This window comes from Schistocerca americana, chromosome 7 (genome assembly GCF_021461395.2).
Source record: "Schistocerca americana isolate TAMUIC-IGC-003095 chromosome 7, iqSchAmer2.1, whole genome shotgun sequence".
Lineage (NCBI taxonomy): Eukaryota > Metazoa > Arthropoda > Insecta > Orthoptera > Acrididae > Schistocerca > Schistocerca americana.
In genome coordinates this window covers 340,772,284-340,793,991 of record NC_060125.1, presented here as the reverse complement: position 1 = coordinate 340,793,991, position 21,708 = coordinate 340,772,284, and the positions used below count along the sequence as shown (strand labels likewise).

The window sequence follows — 21,708 nt, the reverse complement described above, 5'->3', positions numbered from 1 at the left end:
GCTGAGGGTCTCACCAAGGCCTTCCTAGACAAGCACTATCCTCCAGACCTAGTCCGCAAACAGATATCCTGTGCCATTTCCCCTCATACCTCGAATTCTCCCAGCACCCCTAAGAACCAGCCACAAAAGAGTGTACCCTTCATCACCCAGTACCAACCAGGACTGGAATAAATGAATCATATGCTTCATCAGGGCTTCGATTACCTGTCATTGTACCCTGAAATGAGGGCCATCCTACCAAAGATACTTCCCACCCCTCCTAAAGTAGTGTTACGTCACCCAGCCGACCTCCACAACATCCTAGTCAATCCCTATGTGACCCTCAATCCCAACCCTTTGCCTCAAAGATCATATCCTTTTGGAAGACCGAGGTGCAAAACCTCCCAAATTCACCCACTCAGCACTTTATCGTACCCCATCAGGGGCTAGGACATTTTTGAAAGCAGACATGTCATATACCACCTCTGCTGCAATCATTTTATATTGATATGACTACCAACCAGCTGTCCACCAAGATGAATGGCCACCGCCAAACTGTGGCCAAGAGCAAAGTAGACCACCCTGCGGCACAGCATGCAGCTGAACATAACACACTTGACTGTAATGGCTGCTTTTTACAACCCAAGCCATCTGGATCCTTCCATCCACCACCAGCTTTTCTGAACTGGGCAGATGGAAGTTGTCCATAAAATACATTCTATACTCCCATAATTATCCCAGCCTCAACCTATGGTAGCGCACTGTCCCCACACTCACCACCCAACAGTTCCCACCTCTTCTGTCCTATCACTCCCCAGTCTCATCTCCTAATGTTTTTTATTTTCAGCCCTCTGCCAACGCATCTGATCATCTTTCCCCACTTCTCTCCTTTTTTGCTCCTTTTTCCCCCCACTTGCGTGCTCCACAATCTTCTGACACTGCAGCTGTTGGTGATCTAGTCCCTCCACACTCCAGCAGACAGCTTTTGTCTCTCTCCCCACCCGTACTCTACTATCCCTTCCCGCATCCTATGTGATGTTGCATTCTGGCTCAATATGCTGGTATTGGTGGTCATGTTTGCCAAACTAATATAGACTTCACATTTAAGCTTCCAATAGGTCTCAAATGGGAAGTTTGCAGTCAGTATGTATTACCATTTTGACTTATGACAGTGAGTCATGGACTTCTTTGTTAAAATGAAAGAAATTCTTAGTGTTATTCAGTAAGCAATGGGAGATGGGGGTGACAAGACTAGAAATACATGGCTCAAGGAACAGTCTGGAAAGGCAGCTGTAATTACGACTGCAATAAAAATGAAATGGAGGTAGGCACAACAAGGATAAAGAACTTTTTTTTGCTGGGTTCCATGAGACAAGAAAACAACAAGACAACAACCTAATGTGGGTGGATGACCTCAGAAAGCCTGCAGGAGGTACAATGATGTATACAGCTCAAGACTGTAAGGAATGGAGGAATGGAAAAGTCTGGGAGGAGGCCTCTATGCAGCAGTGGTTTTCAAATCACTGCTGCTAATGGTGATAATTATGATGCAATGAGCCTTTCTTGAGCACAAGTCAGTTTTAGCCATTTTACTTGGCCTAAAGTGATGTTAAATCTGAAAACACTGGAGACGATAAGACCAAACTGCACTAAACATCATCAGGATGAATAAAGTGGAAAAAAAGGTAGTAAAAGGAAATAACAAACATTCAGGAAAGATCTTTTTTATTGACTTAGTCAAAGAGAAGGAAAAGAAAGAAGGAGAAGAAAAACACAAAAACAGAAACAAAAACAAGAATAAAGTAGTGAGCTATTTTGAAATATACAGCATTCCAGATTCCACCTTCAAATTCTGCAATGCATTATCTATCTAATTTTCCTTTTCTGGTTTCTTTTGCAGTAAAAATCTTCTGGAGGAAAAAATTTAAGGCTTCTAAAATTAAGGGACTGTGTCAACTATTTTGTGTTGCTGGCACCTCCACTACAATTTCACATGGTGCATACATTTTTTTCATCTCAAGCCATGTAGCACTTTTTACATTCTTTTGCAAAACTGCATATACATAACATTCAAAAGCAACTGCACTTCACTCTTCAATGTAACAATGAAAAACCGTATAATAAAATTTTATGACTATTACAATATCAGTGATATGCTGTTATGTTGACCTTATAGCCCAAGTAGTGATTTATGAGTTCACATCAGAAAATTTACAAAGACATACTTTAGACAGTACAAGAAGTTTAAATGCAATAAGTACATATTATTTCCAGGGGAGAAACTTTACAAAAATGACATTCTGGTGCTCCCATATCACTCACTCAACATAAAAAAATAATATATTTCCATCAGATATTAAGTCACTATGGACAAAATCTGTTATAAAATAAGGAAGCATGTATTTATCTGCAATATATAAGTCAGACTGTAATATTTAAAAACCTATTTTCATTGACAATGTGTATGGATATAAGAGAATCAAATAACTACTTTTTCATATTTCCAGGAAACTTTTTTGGTGTTAGTAGTATGTTTTCAGCTAACTTGATTCCATTCTAGTGAAAAAAGGAAATCACATAATTTATATCAAAAGGAAGACTCACTTGAGAAAAATATAAAATTATGAGACAGAACTACTAATTACTACTTACCTACAGGAGAAGAAATTTCAGTATTGCCGATAGACATATATAAAAATTCATACACTGTTCTAGCTTTCTGAACTACTATGTCCTTCCTCTGGGAAGAGAGATGGATGCATTGTGGACTATTAAGAAGCAAGGGCGAGTCACTCAACTCCAGGAGAGGAACCTATGGACCTATTTCGTGTATGTCTATCAGCAGTATTGAAATTTCATCTGCTGAGGCTATGTAGTGGCCAGAAGCTGTATCATAATAACTTGCAGTCCTAGAGACATGCCTGTTATTTTCAGTCTTCCCTAACCAATATCTGTTTTCTCCCTTGAAAAAAGAACTCTCAGTTCCATAAACAAGAATATTTTCTTCTACTTTTAAATGTGCATACTGGCAGTACTTGGAACTTCACCTCCTGAAAGTGTGTGCTGGCTTGCCATTCTGTCTCTTTGTTATTTTAGTTTTATCCAGTGACTTTTTTAATGTTGATATCAGCTGCTCTTTTGACTTGGTGTTCTGTATGTTTTGGATGAGAAGTTGAAATGTCCAGAGTTTGGTCTTCAATTAGTCATACAATTTTTTCCTGCAATTTACTGTGACTTTCACCTCTGGCAATTGTTTGTGATATAAAAAAATTCTAAGGTGACTGCAGTGTGCATTTAACACTAAACTGTTAAGTTCCCTGATAACTGGCTGAGTTATTCCATTCACAGATCAGAGGACAAGGGAATAACATTTATGAGAAACATAACAACTAGAGCATTGTGTGTTTTTCAAATCAATCTTCAAGTAGATATGTCACTTTAATTTTAATTTACTAATTATTTATTTCAATGTAACTATTTTTCCCTTTCATGGTAATGTAAATCACACAGTATATCTTCATCGAACGAGATAATGAACAGTAAATTGTAAGTTGACACTTTTAACAGGATTGCAAAGTGTTTAATAATGCTGTACAAATGAGAGTTCCGTAAAGATGCATGGCCACAAACGGTTTACATCAACTAAATAAAATATTATGTTGAAGAACACATTTTGGCATTTGGATTCCTGCTCCCAGTATCAATACCATACAACCTAGAGATGAGAAATGGCTCTCCAACCAATGACTTTCATGGTCCTCCAATCTTAATTTATAATTTATTACCCTTTGCTTTTTCATTTTTTGCATCTCTCCCATTTTCTACCTTGTTTTCTCTCCCTTTTTCTATTTTTTATGTCTCTTATTTCAAAACTCTACTTTATTAACTTTATTTATTTTCAGTTTTCCCCCATGTTGTCTCTCTAATCACATATTTCTTCAGGATTTTGGCTGTCATTATTTGTTTACCTTCTTTACCATAATTTTCTCTCTTCAGCATTTCCTGTTAACTACGCATTGCACTGCAGTAAATTTATGGAAAACCATGTAATTTTCCACTTTAAGTGATAGTGATTATTAGTTTCCACTTTTAGTTTCTCACTATAATTATCATCATGAATCCTGTTCTCTAGCAGTTCATCAAGCACGCAAAATTTAAATATTAAACTATTTCATCATATGGGCAAATGCATACAGGACAAGAGAAAGTAAAAGCAAGATGAAGCAAGCAAATTAGGTAGTTAAAGTCATTTCTTCCAAGGACAGTGTATGCACCCCATGCCACTTGCAGCACAACATGCTACAAATTACAATACAAAGCCAAACACAAACATACAATAATAAGAGAAATCGATACTCACAGGGACCATTGTTACTGTCGGGGGCTGTGGATGGAGATAGAAAATACATCAGTCTAGATACAGTACTTCAGCAGCATTTTCTATCATTATTGAATTAACAGTAATGTAATAATTATTTCCCATGCATTTGTATTTAACTACAGAAATAATCCTAACTATTCAGATGATCTTTATTATTTTTCTTCAAATGTCATTTGGGCAAGTTACTTACACCAGCCATGTATTTCCTAAATCCTGAAGTTAATTTCACTATTAGTTCATAGTAGTAAACTGTTTCCACTGGAAGTTAAATGCAAATGAGAAGAAGTAAAGTTCAAGCAGGTTTTGAATTTATCTATAGATTAATCCCAAACCTGGACTGAAATCTGAGGAAATAATCCCTCATCCTCAATTACTTTACAGCTCATAATGACAGCAGGGCCCATAACCGTATCATGTCAGATTTTGAGACTAAAGTCTAATTTAGTGCATCAGTCAGTAAACAACATGGTATTTATATTAGCAAATGCACAAAATGCTCATAGTGAACATTACTACTATTGCAAAAGACACTCATCAGTGATTGTTACTGTAACCATGATCTAATATGCTCTTTAACTGCACTGTCACGAAGCATGTTGCTACAGAACTTCCATGCACATCACCAGTGCAAACTGAAGAGCACTTACCTGTGTTAAAGTCTAAGGCAAATTCCTCGTACTCATTTCCTTTCACAATGCTGTAAATAAGTTTCCTGCCAAGTGGAGATTCAGCCTGTATACTAACAGCAAGAGAAGAATGTAATTCAATACTTTCTAAAACACTGTCTGTGTAGAACTGTTTGTCAAAAACAGGCATGGATCTGTCAATAACTTTTATATGAACAGGCATCTCTGTAGAGCATGGCGTGATACCTTAAAAGATAATAATAATCTTGTTACACACAAAAAATTCTCAGAACAAAGCACACTTATAGCTTTGTCTTACAAACATTATGATTTTAGGAACATGTATTTAAAAAATACAGCTTGATATCAAATTTATATAGGAATACACTAGCATACCTCCATCATAGGCAGCAATTACAAGTTCATATTCCCTATTATGCCCTTCCAAGCTCTGTTTCAGTGTAATTTCACCACTCTTTCTGCATACTTTAAAGAGCTCTCCATGGCCTTTTATTAGTTCATACCTCACTTCACCATTTTCTCCTTTATCCAGATCAACTGCATGGACCTGCAAATGTTGTATGTATGTATAAGAAAATAGTGATGTAAATACTTGCATCAAAATGAAAACAAACTATATTCTCATTTACCACAAAGTAATATTTACAAAAGCAATAAGAATGCTGGAAGAAGCCTGTAAGCAACAGTAGGACACTAACGGGTAATGACAAAACCCACAAGAAGCATACTATTCACAAATTAATTTATTACTTAGTTTTATTTCAACAAAAGGTCCTGATATGCATTAAGAAACAAATAAGAAAAAAAAAAATAATTTTCTGTACTCAAGACCTTTGGAACTCAGATTTGCATGGTTGAGTGCGTAGAAAACTAACATAGGATAAAGAGTTGTACATATTCAATGTTTTGCATTCATAATTACTATGAAGAAGTAGCTCCCAGTCAGCTTCATACGAGCTGCAGTGCATGTCTTTAGTTTAGTGCAAGTTTAGGTAATTTTTAACTATATCTTGTCCGTTGTGTGTGCTTGTCTCTACTTCCCACAGCTCCCCCCCCCCCCCCCTTTTCCACACCCCAATGACTCTGAAACAATATTATTGAACAGATGGAAATACGGAAAGGCTCTGAACTTTCTATATTAGACTCGACTTGATCGGTTAGATTATTTGAATAGAGGAAACAACAGAATGTAAATGTAGCTCAAAGCAAAGAGAACAGACATATCAAAAGTAGCTGAACAATCTACATCTCCAGATACATCTATACTCCGCAAACCATTGTGAAGAGTATAGCAGAGGGAATGTTCCATTGTACCAGTTATTAGGGTTTCTTCCTGTTCCATTCAGGAGCACAGGAAGAATGTTTGAATGCCATTGTGCAAGCAATAATTATTCTAACCTTATCCTCACAATCCCTATGTGAGCAATACATAGGGGGTTGTACTATGTTCCTAGTGTCATCATATAAAGCTGGTTCTTGAAACTCTGTTAGTAGTCTTTCTTGGGATAATTTATGTCTATCTTCAAGAGTCTTCCAGTTCATATCCTTCATTATCTCTGTGACACTCTGCCATGGATCAAACACACCTGTGACCATTTGTGCTGCCCTTCTCTGTATACTTTCAATATCTCCTGTTAGTCCTATTTGCTATGGATCCCACACACTTGAGCAATATTCTAGAACTGGTCACACTAGTGATTTTTAAGCAATCACCTTTGTAGACTGACTGCACTTCCCCAGTATTCCACCATAAACCAAAGCCTACCACTGCCTTACCCACGACTGAGCCTTTGTGATCATTCCACTTCATATCCCTACTGTGTAACATCCAAGTACTTGTATGAGTTGGCCAATTCTAACAATGACTCATTGATATCTCATTCATACGACACTAAGTATTTTTGTTTGGTGAAATCTGACTGAATATTTAAGCAGTTTCTTTCAGAAAGTACCTCATTATAGATAACTCCATCAACTGCAAAAACTCTGAGATTACTATTACTACTGTCCAGAAGGTTGATAATGTACAATATGAATATCAAGGGTGCCAACACACTTCTCTGTGGAAAACTCCAAGTTACTACACATGATGATGTCTGTCCACCCAAGATAACATCCCCACCAAAAAGATCTCATTCCAGCACAGTGTGTGTGTGCCTCTGAATGTATAAACAAAGTGTCCTACTTCTGTTTCAGGAACATTGCTGAAAGTATTATGAGTATTGGAAATTCCACAATGACAATAATAAATGATACATGCAAGTCAAAAACTGCAGTGAAACTATATTTGGACAGGTGCAAGGTGAGCTACAGTTTGACACAAATGTTTTAACCTTGTATTTAAAAAAATGGAGAAAAGTTTCTAGAAAGGAATAAAGAAACATGAATTCTGATATCATTCTTTCACTAATGAGATGCATCATCTTGCAGGAAATAACTTCAACTGGAAATCACATGCAACCTTCTTTTGTTCTCTGGTGATATTGGTGTCACTGACAAATTATGTTCAGGGTCACTAATAAAAGTATAGTAAAGAGAGAGAGAGAGAGAGAGAGAGAGAGAGAGAGAGAGAGAGAGAGAGGGGGGGGGGGGGAGGGAGAGAGGGAGGGAGGGAGAGAGAGAGAGAGAGAGAGAGAGAGAGAAGAAGAAGAAGAAGAAGAAGAAGAAACTACGAACCAATACATTTAAAAAAAACTTACTTTTGTAATACTGTCTCCTTTTTGTGCATCAACAGATACAACTGCATAGTATGGCAGATTAACGAACATTGGACAGTTATCATTTATGTCCAAAATTGTTACATTCACCATTACATGGGCCACTCTTGGTTGTTCTTGACCTGGTTGATCACTGCGTGCCTGAAATAAAAGCAACAGATTTATTTTTTAGACTAAATCAATTACTTGAAAGGAGAAGTAAATGTGAATTGAATGTGAGAAAAAGAAGAACTTACTTCAACTATTAACTCATATTTGTCCTTAAGTTCTCTGTCAAATCTCTTTCCTGTTGTTCTAATAGCACCAGAAGTGGAACCAATTTCAAACATATCTGTTGGATTCAATATGTTAAATACAATATGTTCATTCAGTGCACTTCCTAGAACATTTACTACAGCCACAGTCATAACTTTTGTTGAATTTTCTATTATAGTTCCCAAATATACATCCTTTTGAAATTTCAGGCCTGATTTCTCTGACTGTTCGACTTTAATGTTGACTTGTGCTACACTGGAAAACTTCCCATCAGAGACTCTTAAGTGCAAACGATGAAACTGTCTAATATGTGTTGCATCTGACACTGTTATTACTCCAGTGTCCGAATCAACAGCAAACACTTCACCCCTATTACCATCAATTATGTCATATCGCAGATGTGTGCTTTCTTCAGAATCAGGATCTGCTGCAACAACCTGAACAACTGCAACATTCTGATATGTAGGCAACAACAGTGTTGCATTGTACTCAGTCTGAGTGAAGTGCGGTGGACAATCATTAACATCTGTTACACTTATTTCCACTGTTGCAGTATTTTCTGAGTACAGCTGAGGTTTCCCCAAATCTGAAACCTTAACATGGAAATGAAACTCGGGTATAGTTTCATGGTCCAAATTCAACACTGTTCGTATTGCTCCTAAAACACAAGAAAAAATTATTATGTTAAAAAAATCACCATTCCAAATTATGTAAACTGATTAAAGAACTTAATTCCAGAAACATTTTACAGTAATAATTTAAGCACGTTAAACATTATTTGAGCTGCAGGCAACAAATGATTAGTATTACAACTAAATTTAGGTACCTGTGCTGGAATCTATATGAAAGAATTTGCGTGGCAGTGCTTCAATAATATCATAATTTAGAAGACCATTCAGTTCAGAATCATCATCCCTTGCTGTGATAACAAGGGGAGAAGTGTTGTTTGTAAGAACAAGTGAACCAATTGATGTGCCTTCACTTATGACACCTTGATACAATGGCTGTAAAAATCTAGGTGCATTATCATTCTTGTCCAGAACGTGAACAATGACACTGCATTGGGTTTTGGCACCAGCCTAAAAACAAATCCACAAGAACTGTTAGATTGACATATGTGAGTAGTCTATGAGTACAGGAAATTATTCAGAAATCGTTTGTATGAAAATAAAAATACCAATTTGAATTTTAGGATTGATTTCCAAAATGAAGCAATGGAAAATCCAGGAGGAAATAACAATATAAAAATTTTTGTTGGAAATACAATGAAAATATTGACTAATAAAATACATGTTATTCAAATTGATATTTTGCATAATACAATTCTATTAAAATTATCACCAAAGCAAAACTGGGCATTGTGCCATATAAAGTGGACAGTTATTAATAATGAAGAGAGATATCTGAAAAATGCTTAGGTTGTAACATAAAAAGGAACAGTACTGTGAAGGTGGCATATGCCTTGAACACACAACAATACGCAAACATTGGAGATCTACACTGTTCCCAGAATGATTATCAACTTACCATATTTGTTGCTTCAATAGTTAGATTATAAAATTTACAAAACTCATAATCTAACTGCCTTTTTGTTATTATAACACCAGTACTTGGGTTTATAAAAAACATATCATCCTTATTTCCACTTTTAATTTCATAAAATAGTGATGAAGTACTTCGAGCTTCCAGATGCTTTACATATGTTCCTACTGGTTGATTCTCATATATTTCAGCAGCATGTTCTTGTTTTAGAAACCTAGTGCAAGTACATGTTGTCAGTTACTTTGTCCACATATTGTATTAAACTAACTACATTTTAAAAAATGGGTAGAATTAATTTTAGTGCTACATATACCTTGGAGGGGCATTGTCTGCCATTGTCACCATGATATGAACAGGGATCGTAGCTGACAAAGAAGGTGATCCGTGGTCAGTAGCTTTTACAACCAGCATATATTCAGACATAACACCAATATCCAATTCTCTTGCCACATGTACAATACCTAGTGATGGATCAATGCTGAACACATTTCCAATATTTCCTGAAATGAAAAATTTCAGTGTCAGACTGGAAGTTCATCATATAATATGATCCATTTCGAAAGCTTATTCAACACTGTGCACATGTATCTGTTGAAATAACATTATGAACTCTTGATTTTTACAACAGTTAACATTTTGGCTACAGTAAAAGTGGCTACAGCAAATTATATCTTCCATGACTCACTCTAAAGCACTTAGAAGAGACATCATGTTAATGTTAAGCAAACCTGCCCACATCTTTGATAACGGTGTCAAGGCAGTGAGGAAGAGAGGTCACAAATTTTGTTCATGTTTGTCATATTCAGCTACGTCATGCACTCGTAAATAGATGCTGCACAGTTACCTAATTGCAGAAATGTTGGTTGCTGGGTTTTGCCCATTGTTCCAAACAGTTCCATAGTTTTCTGTGGGATTAAATTGTGTGAATTAGTGGCCCAGTTCAACTGCTACAGAGTGCCAGAGAGTTTATCAAATCAGCAGTGTATGCATGCAGCCCTGTGAACATTTGTTCCCAAGTGACCAGTGTGCTTTTGTAAGGGGGTGACTAATTTTTGTCCAGAGCATTTATTTAAACAATGTCCACTGCTCTTTATTCCTAAATCCAATGTCAACTGTATCTTTTCTGACATTACTAAATTTGTACTGATGACTACTAGGTTTCTCTGATCATACCATTCTCTCAAAGTACAGCAGCACTGTATTTACACTAAAGCGTAGCACAAAGTTTGGTCTCACTGTTCCAGAGAAGATAAGAGTAAAATATGACCTAATGGAAGGTGGGTACACAACACTATCAAACATGCAACATTGATCTGTACAGCTGAAGACCTCAACACACTGAGAACTCGGGAAGAGGCCTGTATATGACAGTGGAAGTCAAATGAACGCTGGTGAGGAGGAGGAGCAATGCACACAGGTAAGTGTCTATTACAGGTGCCACACTTTAAAAACAATGTACCAGAGCTCAGATAGTCATCTTGCAAACAGCCACTCCTGATTTCAGCTACAATAGCACTTTTGGGGACAGTTTCCCACCTGGAGGGCATAGGGTCGGAGTGGGGTGGTGGTGGTGGTGGGGAGGGGGGGGGGGCCTTGAATGTCTGTCCATACAGACAGGGATGATTAATAACAATGAAACTACAACCACTTAAAACCAAACCAAAAAATCTATTTATTAGGTAGCAGCATACCGACATATACAGGTACAAGATGAAACATTAACAAACATTCAGAAGTTGTGGTTCTTTCATCTAAACTAAGAGAGAAAATGAGTAAAATAAATTATTGCAATGATTAGTCAGGAAAGTCACTGAAGTGGTACTTCAAAGACGACACTGCAAGCAAGTTCAGGATACAAAAAACAACAATGATTTCAAAATAACAATTAAATACAACACAAACAACAATAAAATACAACACACTGGATTTAAAATGTAAAGAGGGAAGGAAACTACAAGCAAAACACAAGAAAGAAAGTAAAAACAAAAGACAACTAAAGAAAATTTGACTGCAAAAAAGAAAGTGGCAGAGAAAACAGGAACAGTTGTACAAAAGGGGTAAAATTGCAAAGTGAGAGGGAAAGGAAGTTACAAGGGAGAGAAAGATGTCACTGCCCATGCTACTGCCTTCCGAAGCATATACTGCTGGCATAGATTGACTGTCTGGATCATACTGAACATGTGCAAAGACGAATGACTTTTAGTTGTACAATAGCTGATTGCTCTGCTTTTATCTTTAACATACAACAGATTTTGCATCTGATGTCTCAACAAGAAAATAAAACATATTGTGGGACAGTAGATAAGGTCGATTATGATGCTCTACATTGTTGTGGAGACTGAGTGAGGGGTAGAAAGTTTATCTGGGAAGAAAACGCAAAGAAACAAGTGCTTGATCAGCCAGAAGAAACCACATTGTAGAGCAGAATGGAAATCAAAGCTGAAAATAACACACTTCTGTTGTCTCTGGCACACTTCCTCACATACAAGATTGGTTAAGATAGTAAATGAAATCTGCTTGTGAACCAGACTAGTGAGAAAACTGAAGTGAAGGCAACAATGCCTGCACAGGGCATAGATACATTCACCACAGGAGCTTATACAGTGAGATAAACAGTGTTTCACATGAAAAGTTATCAACTGTCAAAAGACAAATACTGTTAATAAGGCACTTTACAAAAAATTTTAGTTTCTTTTTTATGACCCCTAAACTGCTGCCTCCCTTGTATTTTCAAATCCTGTTCTTTGCAGTTTCCCTTTCATTTATTAACTTCCTACTCTGAATTAACTCCTGTGACTCCTAATATACTTTGTCAATCCTTTTATTTCTATCATAAATTAAAGTATCATTTTCATATTACTTGCAATGATACCTTTTTTTGGGAAATGAACAATACTCTTTTTAAGGTGCATTATAAATTGTGTAACTACGTATTCCATGTTTTGTACTTCACTGCCAGTGTTTCATCTTTTCTAGGGCTTACAGCATCAGCTAATTCATGGTTAGGAATATTTTATCTTTTAATTTTTGAGCTCACTGTATCCTATCATTCTTCCATTCCTCTCCATCTCTCTGGACACTTTAGTTCACCCATTCTGCCACAAGAATATTTTTGTGACTGAATACTACCTTCTCTCAACTCATTATGTTTATGATCCACCATTTTCTCCAACTGTGACATCATCTAGCCCTCATTCTGTTTCTTACTACTTGCACAAGTAACTTTAATTTTTGTTTTCTTCACCTTCTGACAAAAATCCCTTGCTTCTATAAGACTAAGTACACGCAATGACAAACTGCCCATTGGTTTCTGTCTCAGTTCCTGCTGATTATGTTTTGTGTGTGTGTGTGTGTGTGTGTGGTGTGTTGTTTTTTTTAAGCACAAGTGGCTATCATTGTCAAAGCTTCACCATTTGTTGCTGACAATGAAGGGTGAAACTTTGAAAATGTCAACCACATGAGCTGGCATGGTGAAACATCAGAAAAATCATCACAAGTAGCCACGAAACTCTTAAGGGTTTTGTAATACTCACAATATCAGCCTCTCCCCCCCCCCCCCCTTCCCTCTCTCTCTCTCTCTCTCTCTCTCTCTCTCTCTCAACTATCATTGTTAGCTACAGAGTTGTTGTCATTAACCACATATTATTTTGGTTCTATTCCATATACTATATTAACTTACAAATTGATTACTTTAAAATTACTTGCATCATATAGTTCAAATAAATGATGTAGGTTACCTGATGTAATTGAATATTTTATTTTGGCATTTTCTCCTCTGTCTCTGTCAATTGCATACACCTGAACAACTGCAGTTCCTATACTTGATGTTTCAAAAACTTTTCCTTGAATGAGTTGGCTTGTGAACTCTGGCGGGTGATCATTGTGGTCATGAACAGTCACAATAACTCGGGCATAATTCCTTTTAGATGGTGTCCCCTGATCTCGAACCATTACAGTGAGTACGTGCTCTTCCACAGTCTCCCTACAGAGAGAAAGAAAAAATAAATATTTTACCATATTTCTACACTAGTGTACATGTATATTTATTGCACTGATCTGTTATTATGAATATAGTGTACAGAGTGTCAATATTTTATAATGTTCTTTTAGACTGCTGGTATGATACGCACTGCTTCTTTACAGCTTACAAATACTGCAAATAATTTTTCAATCACTTGTACAATGATAAAAGGAGAAGCATTTTTGATCCTCCATTGAAATTAACTGAACATATGACATTACTGGCCAGAAGATCCCATCTGGGCATTTTCACTCGCCTGGTGCAAGTCTTTCTATTTGACATCACTTCAGCAACTTACATATCGATGAAGATAAGATAAAATGATTACAACATAATACCCAGTCCTTGACTGAAGAAAACCTCCAACCCAGCTGGTAATCAAACCGAGGGCCCTGGAATCTAGAGGCAGTGATACTAACAGGCAGTGACACTAACCATGAGCTCCACATCTACATTCCACAAGCCATCTTATGGTGTGTGGTGGAGGGAACTTTTGTGTACCAGTGTCACTTCCCCTTTTCCTTGTTTCTGTCACATATGGTTCATGCAAAGAATGGTTGCTGGTAAGACTCCATGTGGGCTCAAATCTCTCCAGTTTTATCTTCCTGATCTATTCACAAGATATACAGAGGAGGAAACAATACATTGGTTGACTCTGCTAGGAATGTATGCTCTCGGAATTTTAACAGTAGACCTACTGTGATCCAAAATGCCTCTCTTGCATATTTGGCACTGGAGATGGCTGGGCATCTCTGTGATACTTTTGCACTTACTAAATGAACCTGTAATGAAACATTGTGCCCTTCTTTGGATCTTCACTGTTTCCTCTATCAGTTCTGTTTGGTCTGGATCCGGTACTGATCATCAGAATTTAAGTATTGGTTGAATGAGGGTCTTGTAAGCTACTCCTTTGCTGATGGACTACATTTCCTTAGGATTCTTCCAATGAATCTTAGTCTGGCATCTGCCTCACCTGTGATTAATTTTATGTGGTCGTTCCACTTCAGATCGCTCCATATTTATTCCCCTACACAGTAATTGCTTTCAGTGATCATTCTGCAGTTGTGTAATCATATAATAAAGGGTCTTTATGACCAAGTATTTGCAATACACTACATTTGTTTGCATCGAAGGTAAATTGCGAGTCCCTGCACCAAGCATCGATCCTCTGCAGGTTTTCCTGCAGATTGCTACAAATTTCTAGCATCGCGATTTCTCAGTGTACAAAAGCATTATCCATGAAAAGCCTCATGAACCTTCTGATGTTATCTACTAGGTCATTTATATGTATTGTGAAAAACTATGGTCCTATAACACTCCCCTGGGCCCAGCCCACATTTGTTTAAGGACTTCTTTTTGTTAAGAATGACATGCTGTGTTCTGTTTGCTAGAAACTCTTCAATGTAGTTGGTCTGATATTCTGTACACTCATATTTTGTTCATTAGGCACCTGCAGAACTGTATCGAATGAGTCTCGGTAGTCTCATGGACGAACAGAGTGAGCTGGGTTTCACATGATTGTAGCTTTCAGAAAGCCTGTTGGTTCATACAGAAATGGCATAATATGTGATCATAAAATATTTTTCAGAATGCTGCAACAGACTGATATCAGTTTTGTGCATCTTACTCAACAACCGTTCTTGAAAATGAGAATGACCATGCTTTTTCCCAATCATTAGGAACACTTTCATGTTTTCACTTGCTCTGTGTAGAACCAAATTGGTATCCCATCAGGTCCAGTGGCCTTTCATCTGTTGTGTGATTTCAGTGGCTTTTCTATCCTTTTGTTACTTATTTTGATATGTGTTATTTTGTCACTCCTGAGAAGGCTTAAAGGAGGAGCTACAGTATGATCTTCCTTGGTGAAACAGTTTTTCAAAAAGGTGTTTAGTATTTCTACCTTTCCTGTGTCATTCTCTGTTTCAGTGCCACTATGTTCACAGAGCGTCTAGACAGATAGTTTTAATCAGTTTATAGTATAAAGATCTGGGATAAGTGGGGCTGCTACTGTACATGTGATGAAGTGGCAGGTTGTGGTGGTGGTGGTGGTACTGGGCACGGGTTGCTAGAAAACTCAACTCTTGTCTTTGGATATGCTTCTTCAGATGTGTGGTTCACTAGTGGTGCCATTGCTGTTGGAAGGTCACAGGGATGGGATGGCCATTTGATGTTCATGTCCTACTTTGCGGACACTGTTTACCATACTCAGTAGCCCATGCCTGAATTAGCACTATGTGTCTGTGATTGAACAGTGCAAATGACATGAATGTTCTGGCAAATTCTCATAGGTGTCCACTGCTACAGTGTTAGAAGCTCTCACTGGTGTGGGTGGATGATGGCAGTACTTCCCTGACTGTGAATGGCTGCTCTCCATGGCAGGAGATCAGTTGCTACTGTGTAGCCTGGGGACGGCTCATCCATTATGTCATTCTACATCCACAGGCACAGACTTAGAAACATGAACTGGTCTGGTGGAGATGCCTGCCCAGACTGGCATCAGCCGCCGGCTGGACCATAATGAGGCATGCATGGACCCAATCTTGCAGAGGTTGCACCCAGACTGCATACAGGGTGTTACAAAAAGGTACGGCCAAACTTTCAGGAAACATTCCTCACACACAAATAAAGAAAATATGTTATGTGGACATGTGTCCGGAAACGCTTACTTTCCATGTTAGAGCTCATTTTATTACTTCTCTTCAAATCACATTAATCATGGAATGGAAACACACAGCAACAGAATGTACCAGCGTGACTTCAAACACTTTGTTGCAGGAAATGTTCAAAATGTCTCCGTTAGCGAGGATACATGCATCCACCCTCTGTCGCATGGAATCCCTGATGCGCTGATGCAGCCCTGGAGAATGGCGTATCGTATCACAGCCATCCACAATACAAGCACGAAGAGTCTCTACATTTGGTACCAGGGTTGCGTAGACAAGAGCTTTCAAATGCCCCCATACATGAAAGTCAAGAGGGTTGAGGCCAGGAGAGCATGGAGGCCATGGAATTGGTCCACCTCTACCAATCCATCACCCACCGAATCTGTTGTTGAGAACCGTACGAACACTTCGACTGAAATGTGCAGGAGCTCCATCGTGCATGAACCACATTGTGTCGTACTTGTAAAGGCACATGTTCTAGCAGCACAGGTAGAGTATCCCGTATGAAAACACGATAACATGCTCCATTGAGCATAGGTGGAAGAACATGAGGTCCAATCAAGACATCACCAACAATGCCTGCCCAAACATTCACAGAAAATCTGTGTTGATGACGTGATTGCACAATTGCGTGCGGATTCTTGTCAGCCCACACATGTTGATTGTGAAAATTTACAATTTGATCACGTTGGAATGAAGCCTCATCTGTAAAGAGAACATTTGCACTGAAATGACGATTGACAGATTGTTGGATGAACCATTCGCAGAAGTGTACCCGTGGAGGCCAATCAGCTGCTGATAGTGCCTGAACACGCTGTACATGATACGGAAACAACTGTTTCTCCCGTAGCACTCTCCATACAGTGACGTGGCCAATGTTACCTTGTACAGCAGCAACTTCTCTGACGCTGACATTAGGGTTATCGTCAACTGCATGAAGAATTGCCTCGTCCATTGCAGGTGTCCTCGTCATTGTAGGTCTTCCCCAGTCACGAGTCATTACCGTGCCACGGCTATTGCCCTTGGTAATCCATACATCAAATGGGCATCTGCCAACTCCGCATTTGTAAACATTGCACTGATAGCAAAACCACATTCGTGATGAACACTAACCTGTTGATGCTACGTACTGATGTGCTTGATGTTAGTACTGTTGAGCAATGAGTCGCATGTCAACACAAGCACCGAAGTGAACCTTACCTTCCTTCAATTGCGCTAACTGGCAGTGAATCAAGGAAGTACAGTACATATTGACAAAACTAAAATGAGCTCTAATATGGAAATTAAGCGTTTCCGGACACATGTCCACATAACATCTTTTCTTTATTTGTGTGTGAGGAATGTTTCCTGAAAGTCTGGCCGTACCTTTTTGTAACATCCTGTATAACTGTACTAGAATTGGATGGTATTTATAGTGATTCATAGCAAGCTTGTTGTGCTGATACAGTTCTTCCAGGCACATACAGATCATCATCTTATGTCTCAGTGATGTGAAATGCTCTACAGTCTGATTTGTAGTTGCGTGGCCTTTCTGCAATGTCACCATGATTGTGCAGCTCATCTCAGCTGCCTTGTGGAGCACAAACAAGACTGCTTATGAAAGTACACCTCAGCACCTCCACATTTGCTTGGTTGCTCACATACTGCTGCACTGGATCTGTTTGTTGAGCAAAATTAGCAACAGCGTTACAACTGATATAATGGAAGACCAGAACTTCTTAGGATTTTCTGTCAAGTTGGTTGATAGAGTCTCATATTCACTGAACACTTCACGCATAATCCTACTTCCACTAATTTTGGCTTTGTTAATTTTTTGTTGTGGACGTCCCCCATTTAAATCCACTACTTAAAAATAATGCTGAACTTAGAAGTACTTACAGTAGAAAACAGATCTATGGAATAGTCAACTGTACTACATACCCTAAAAGTCCAGCAATCTGCAGTATTTTCAAAATCATTATGTCTTGATCAAACCACTGTTTTGTAATAAAAGAAACTGAATGTTGAAACTTCAAACCCTAGGCAGTTTGCTGTGTTGCATAGCTTGCAACAAACAATGTCATGTCATAGCCATACCAAGTCCAAATCCAAAAGCAGGGTCATCAATGAAGTGCAGCACTCAGCACTGAAAGCATGTTTATTACAAACACCTATGTACAGCCAGAATGCTGATACTTACACAAGCGTACAGTACTCCAGAAGATAAAAACATTACAAACATAAGTTTCATAAATCTTCCAGAAATGACATATACTAAATAACAAATAATTCCTGGCGTGTTTGTGTCTGAACTGGTGACCCACAGCAGGCCAGACAGCACCACTAACTTCTAAGTTACAGTTCCCTCCCCTCGAGAAACAGTGACCCACTGTTTCAGAAGGTCTTGTTGGAGATGACTACAACATCCTGGGCAGTGCTAGCACATCCTTGCATTCTCGTTATTTTGTCACATTCTCTTCATTATGACAAGCATTGAAAATAGCTCTCCCCATTGAAGATTTGTGACATATCTGCACTTTTGTCTTCTTGATGGTCATAACCCTTAGCTTAATGCATAGTGTCCAATTAGTGTCAAAAAACCTTCAAAGGATATAATACAGCCTAGAGTAGTGCTTTAGCAGCTTTCCCAATAGTCCCACTTCCTGCATAGGTGTAACAATTCATATCAAGTCTCCCAGGTTGTTTCTCAGTAGCTGGTACTTGGCATAATAGGAATCTTGGTCTTTCTCTTAGGGTTCCAGGTTAAAAACACAAGCCAGCTACCTTGATTCTTCCATCCTGGCAATGAGGTGTTTCATGTGGTCATTCTGAGTATCCTCCAGTTGAAATGAGAACTATGCATCCATTGTTATTTTGGCCTCTCAACAATAGAGAAAAAAGAATGGTGTGATTCCTAAAGTGTCTTGCTTTGCTGGGCAGTACTGTGTCCCACTTTCTCTGTCTGACATCAACATATATTGAGAGCATATTTGCCAACATCTTATTAAAGCATTCTGTGAGACAATATCATATGTGGATAGTAGGCAATTGTCATCATGTAGGTGAGGTCTTAAAATGAAATTACCTCTGACACTCGCTGTGACTGTAAAAATTTCCACGGTCAGAAACTATCGTAAGGGGTGATCCATGCTTCAAAATCAAGTCTTCCATAAGGAACCTTGAATTTCCAGAGCTTCTGCAGTCAGCACAGCTTTGGTGAGACCACACTATGTGAGGTATTCAATGCAGACTAATAACCATAAATTCCAATCTGTCACCTTTTGGAACCTCCCCACGGGATCAATTTCAGTTCAGAGGGAGGATGCTGCTGCAGGCAGAATTGGTACTAGGTGCCCAGGAGGAAACAGTAGCTATGCTTTTGGCATTGGCATTCCTTACAGTGACTCATATAATACTGATGGACCAGCAGACAACTCGCCAGTGATACCTGTGTCTGGTTCTGTCTAGAGTTTTCACACATACCAGGTGATAAAATGTTGGAGTGTTGTGGAAATACTTCACAATAGCTGGTGATAGACATTCAGCTATATCAATCATGTTTCCTCTTATACAATGTGCCATTTATTAGCTGAAATTCTCCTTTGATTGCTTCCTCATACTCTGAAGCAGCTTTTCAGCATAAATGTCATTTAATGGAGAAATTACTAATATTTCATGCACACTATTGTGTTCCAGCATAGGTTTCCTTGAAGGGTAGTCGGTGTCCTTGTGTTTGCTACCATTCTTGTGTACCACTGTGAAGTTGTATTCCTGAAGCCTTAGTGCCCCTCTTGCCAGTCAACCTGATGGATTCTTCAGGCTAACCAGCCAGCATAGAGAATAGTGGTCTATCACAATGATGAATTTGCCAAATAAATATGGTTGGAACTTGTTGATGGCTCAGACAATTGCAAGGGACTCCTTCTCAGTTGTAGATTAGTTCCTCTACCAGTTGGGGAGTATCTGAAAGCATAAGCTATCACCTTTTCAGCATTTTCCTGAATTTTTGCTGGAAGTGCATCTATTCCTTAAGGACTAGCATAGATGTGAAGTTCTGTCTCTGAATTCTCATCACAGACTGCTAGTACTGGAGAAAATGTTATTGTCATCTTGCAGACAAGACAAGGTCTTTGTTGCACTTCTTTCATGGAAAATTTGGTGTCTCCCTGTGATAGTTACTGCACGGAATGTGCCTTGTATGGAAGTCCTTTATGAATCACTGGTAGAGCAGGTAGATTCTGAAAAATCTTCTCACATCACAAATTTGCTGAGGACTGAGGAAATTTTTTGTTTCAGTACAGACTCCATCACCATTCACTCGATGCCTCAATGTTTTTATTTCTCAGGTAGTGAAGAGGCAGCTTCTTGGACTCAGGTGGAGACCTGTTTGAACACACTCAACACAGCTGTCAGGCAGCTTAGATGTACTTCAGATATCTGTAAAAAAACAACAATGACATCCAGACAGCAAAGACACATTGCCCATTTAATGTGTCGAAGTAGATTGTCCATCATGTGCCTGAAGGTGGCTAGAGCCCAAATGGCATAATTCTGAACCTATAGAGGTTGTCAAAAGTTATGAAGGCAGTTTTTTTTCCAGTTAGCCACATCAATCTCAATCTGCCAGTAGACTGTCACCATGTCCATAGATGAGAAATATTTTTGTCTTTTCAAGCAGTACACAGTGTCATCAATGAATGGTAATGGGTAGACATATTTTGTTTAGTTGCCTGTAGTCAATACAGAAACCCCATCACATGTGACGGGTCCAGGACTCTCTGGAAGTTGAATGATATCATTTTGCAGCATCTCCCCTGCTTCCCCCTGGCTTATTTGTCATTCAGCAGGCGACACCATGCATGAGCACTGGCTAACTGGTGGATGACCTCTGGTGTTGAAACATAATGTAACTGGATAGATAAAAAATCTGCTCACCAAGCAGTGCTAGGAGAACACATACATAAAAGGTATTAAAGGCAGCCCTTGGAGCCAGTGGCTCCTTCTTCTGGCAGGAGAGTTGAAGGGGAAGGAAGAGGGGTGAATGAAAAGGAGTCTTTCTTCCCCTTCAACCCTTCTGCCAGAAGAAGGAACCACTGGCTCTGAAAGCTTGCAAACTTTTAATAGCTTTTATATGTGTGTGCTTCTGCTGCTGCTTGATAAGTAGATTTTTTATCTATCCTTTTACATTATACTTTCAAAAATTAATTATTGTTGATAAATTAGGCAGTGCTGAAACAATACTTTACATTGGGCCATTTGATCTGATTTTTCCACCTCTGGATTGAAAAGGATCTGAACATTGGCACAGAATGGCTAACACTCACCAATGTTATTCATTGGTCAGGCCAGATTCTATTGGCAATTTGAAGTGGAGAATGAATCTTCATTGATGGCTTCAGCTGCATTTCCTGGACTGGTTCAGCTGTCCTTATGAACATACCTTCAGGGATGAGTTGTGGCTGCTCATAACATTTAGTGATCCACAGTTCTCCTTGACCACCTTATGACTGTCGCTGGCACCACT

The 21,708-nt window shown here is 38.6% G+C and overlaps 1 protein-coding gene across 1 annotated transcript in view; it reads right to left on the bottom strand.

Moving 5' to 3' along the window:
- Positions 1–21,708, bottom strand: part of LOC124622512 (fat-like cadherin-related tumor suppressor homolog) — an 883,388-nt gene that overhangs the window by 94,081 nt on the left and 767,599 nt on the right. Inside the window, exons 12-20 of the mRNA XM_047148232.1 lie at positions 13,259–13,503; positions 9,835–10,021; positions 9,507–9,735; positions 8,806–9,058; positions 7,961–8,637; positions 7,707–7,865; positions 5,383–5,554; positions 5,008–5,232; positions 4,340–4,363 (exon numbers count right to left, since the gene is read on the bottom strand). Coding sequence (XP_047004188.1) covers positions 4,340–4,363; positions 5,008–5,232; positions 5,383–5,554; positions 7,707–7,865; positions 7,961–8,637; positions 8,806–9,058; positions 9,507–9,735; positions 9,835–10,021; positions 13,259–13,503 — 2,171 coding nt within the window. The remainder of the gene's footprint in view (positions 1–4,339; positions 4,364–5,007; positions 5,233–5,382; positions 5,555–7,706; positions 7,866–7,960; positions 8,638–8,805; positions 9,059–9,506; positions 9,736–9,834; positions 10,022–13,258; positions 13,504–21,708) is intronic.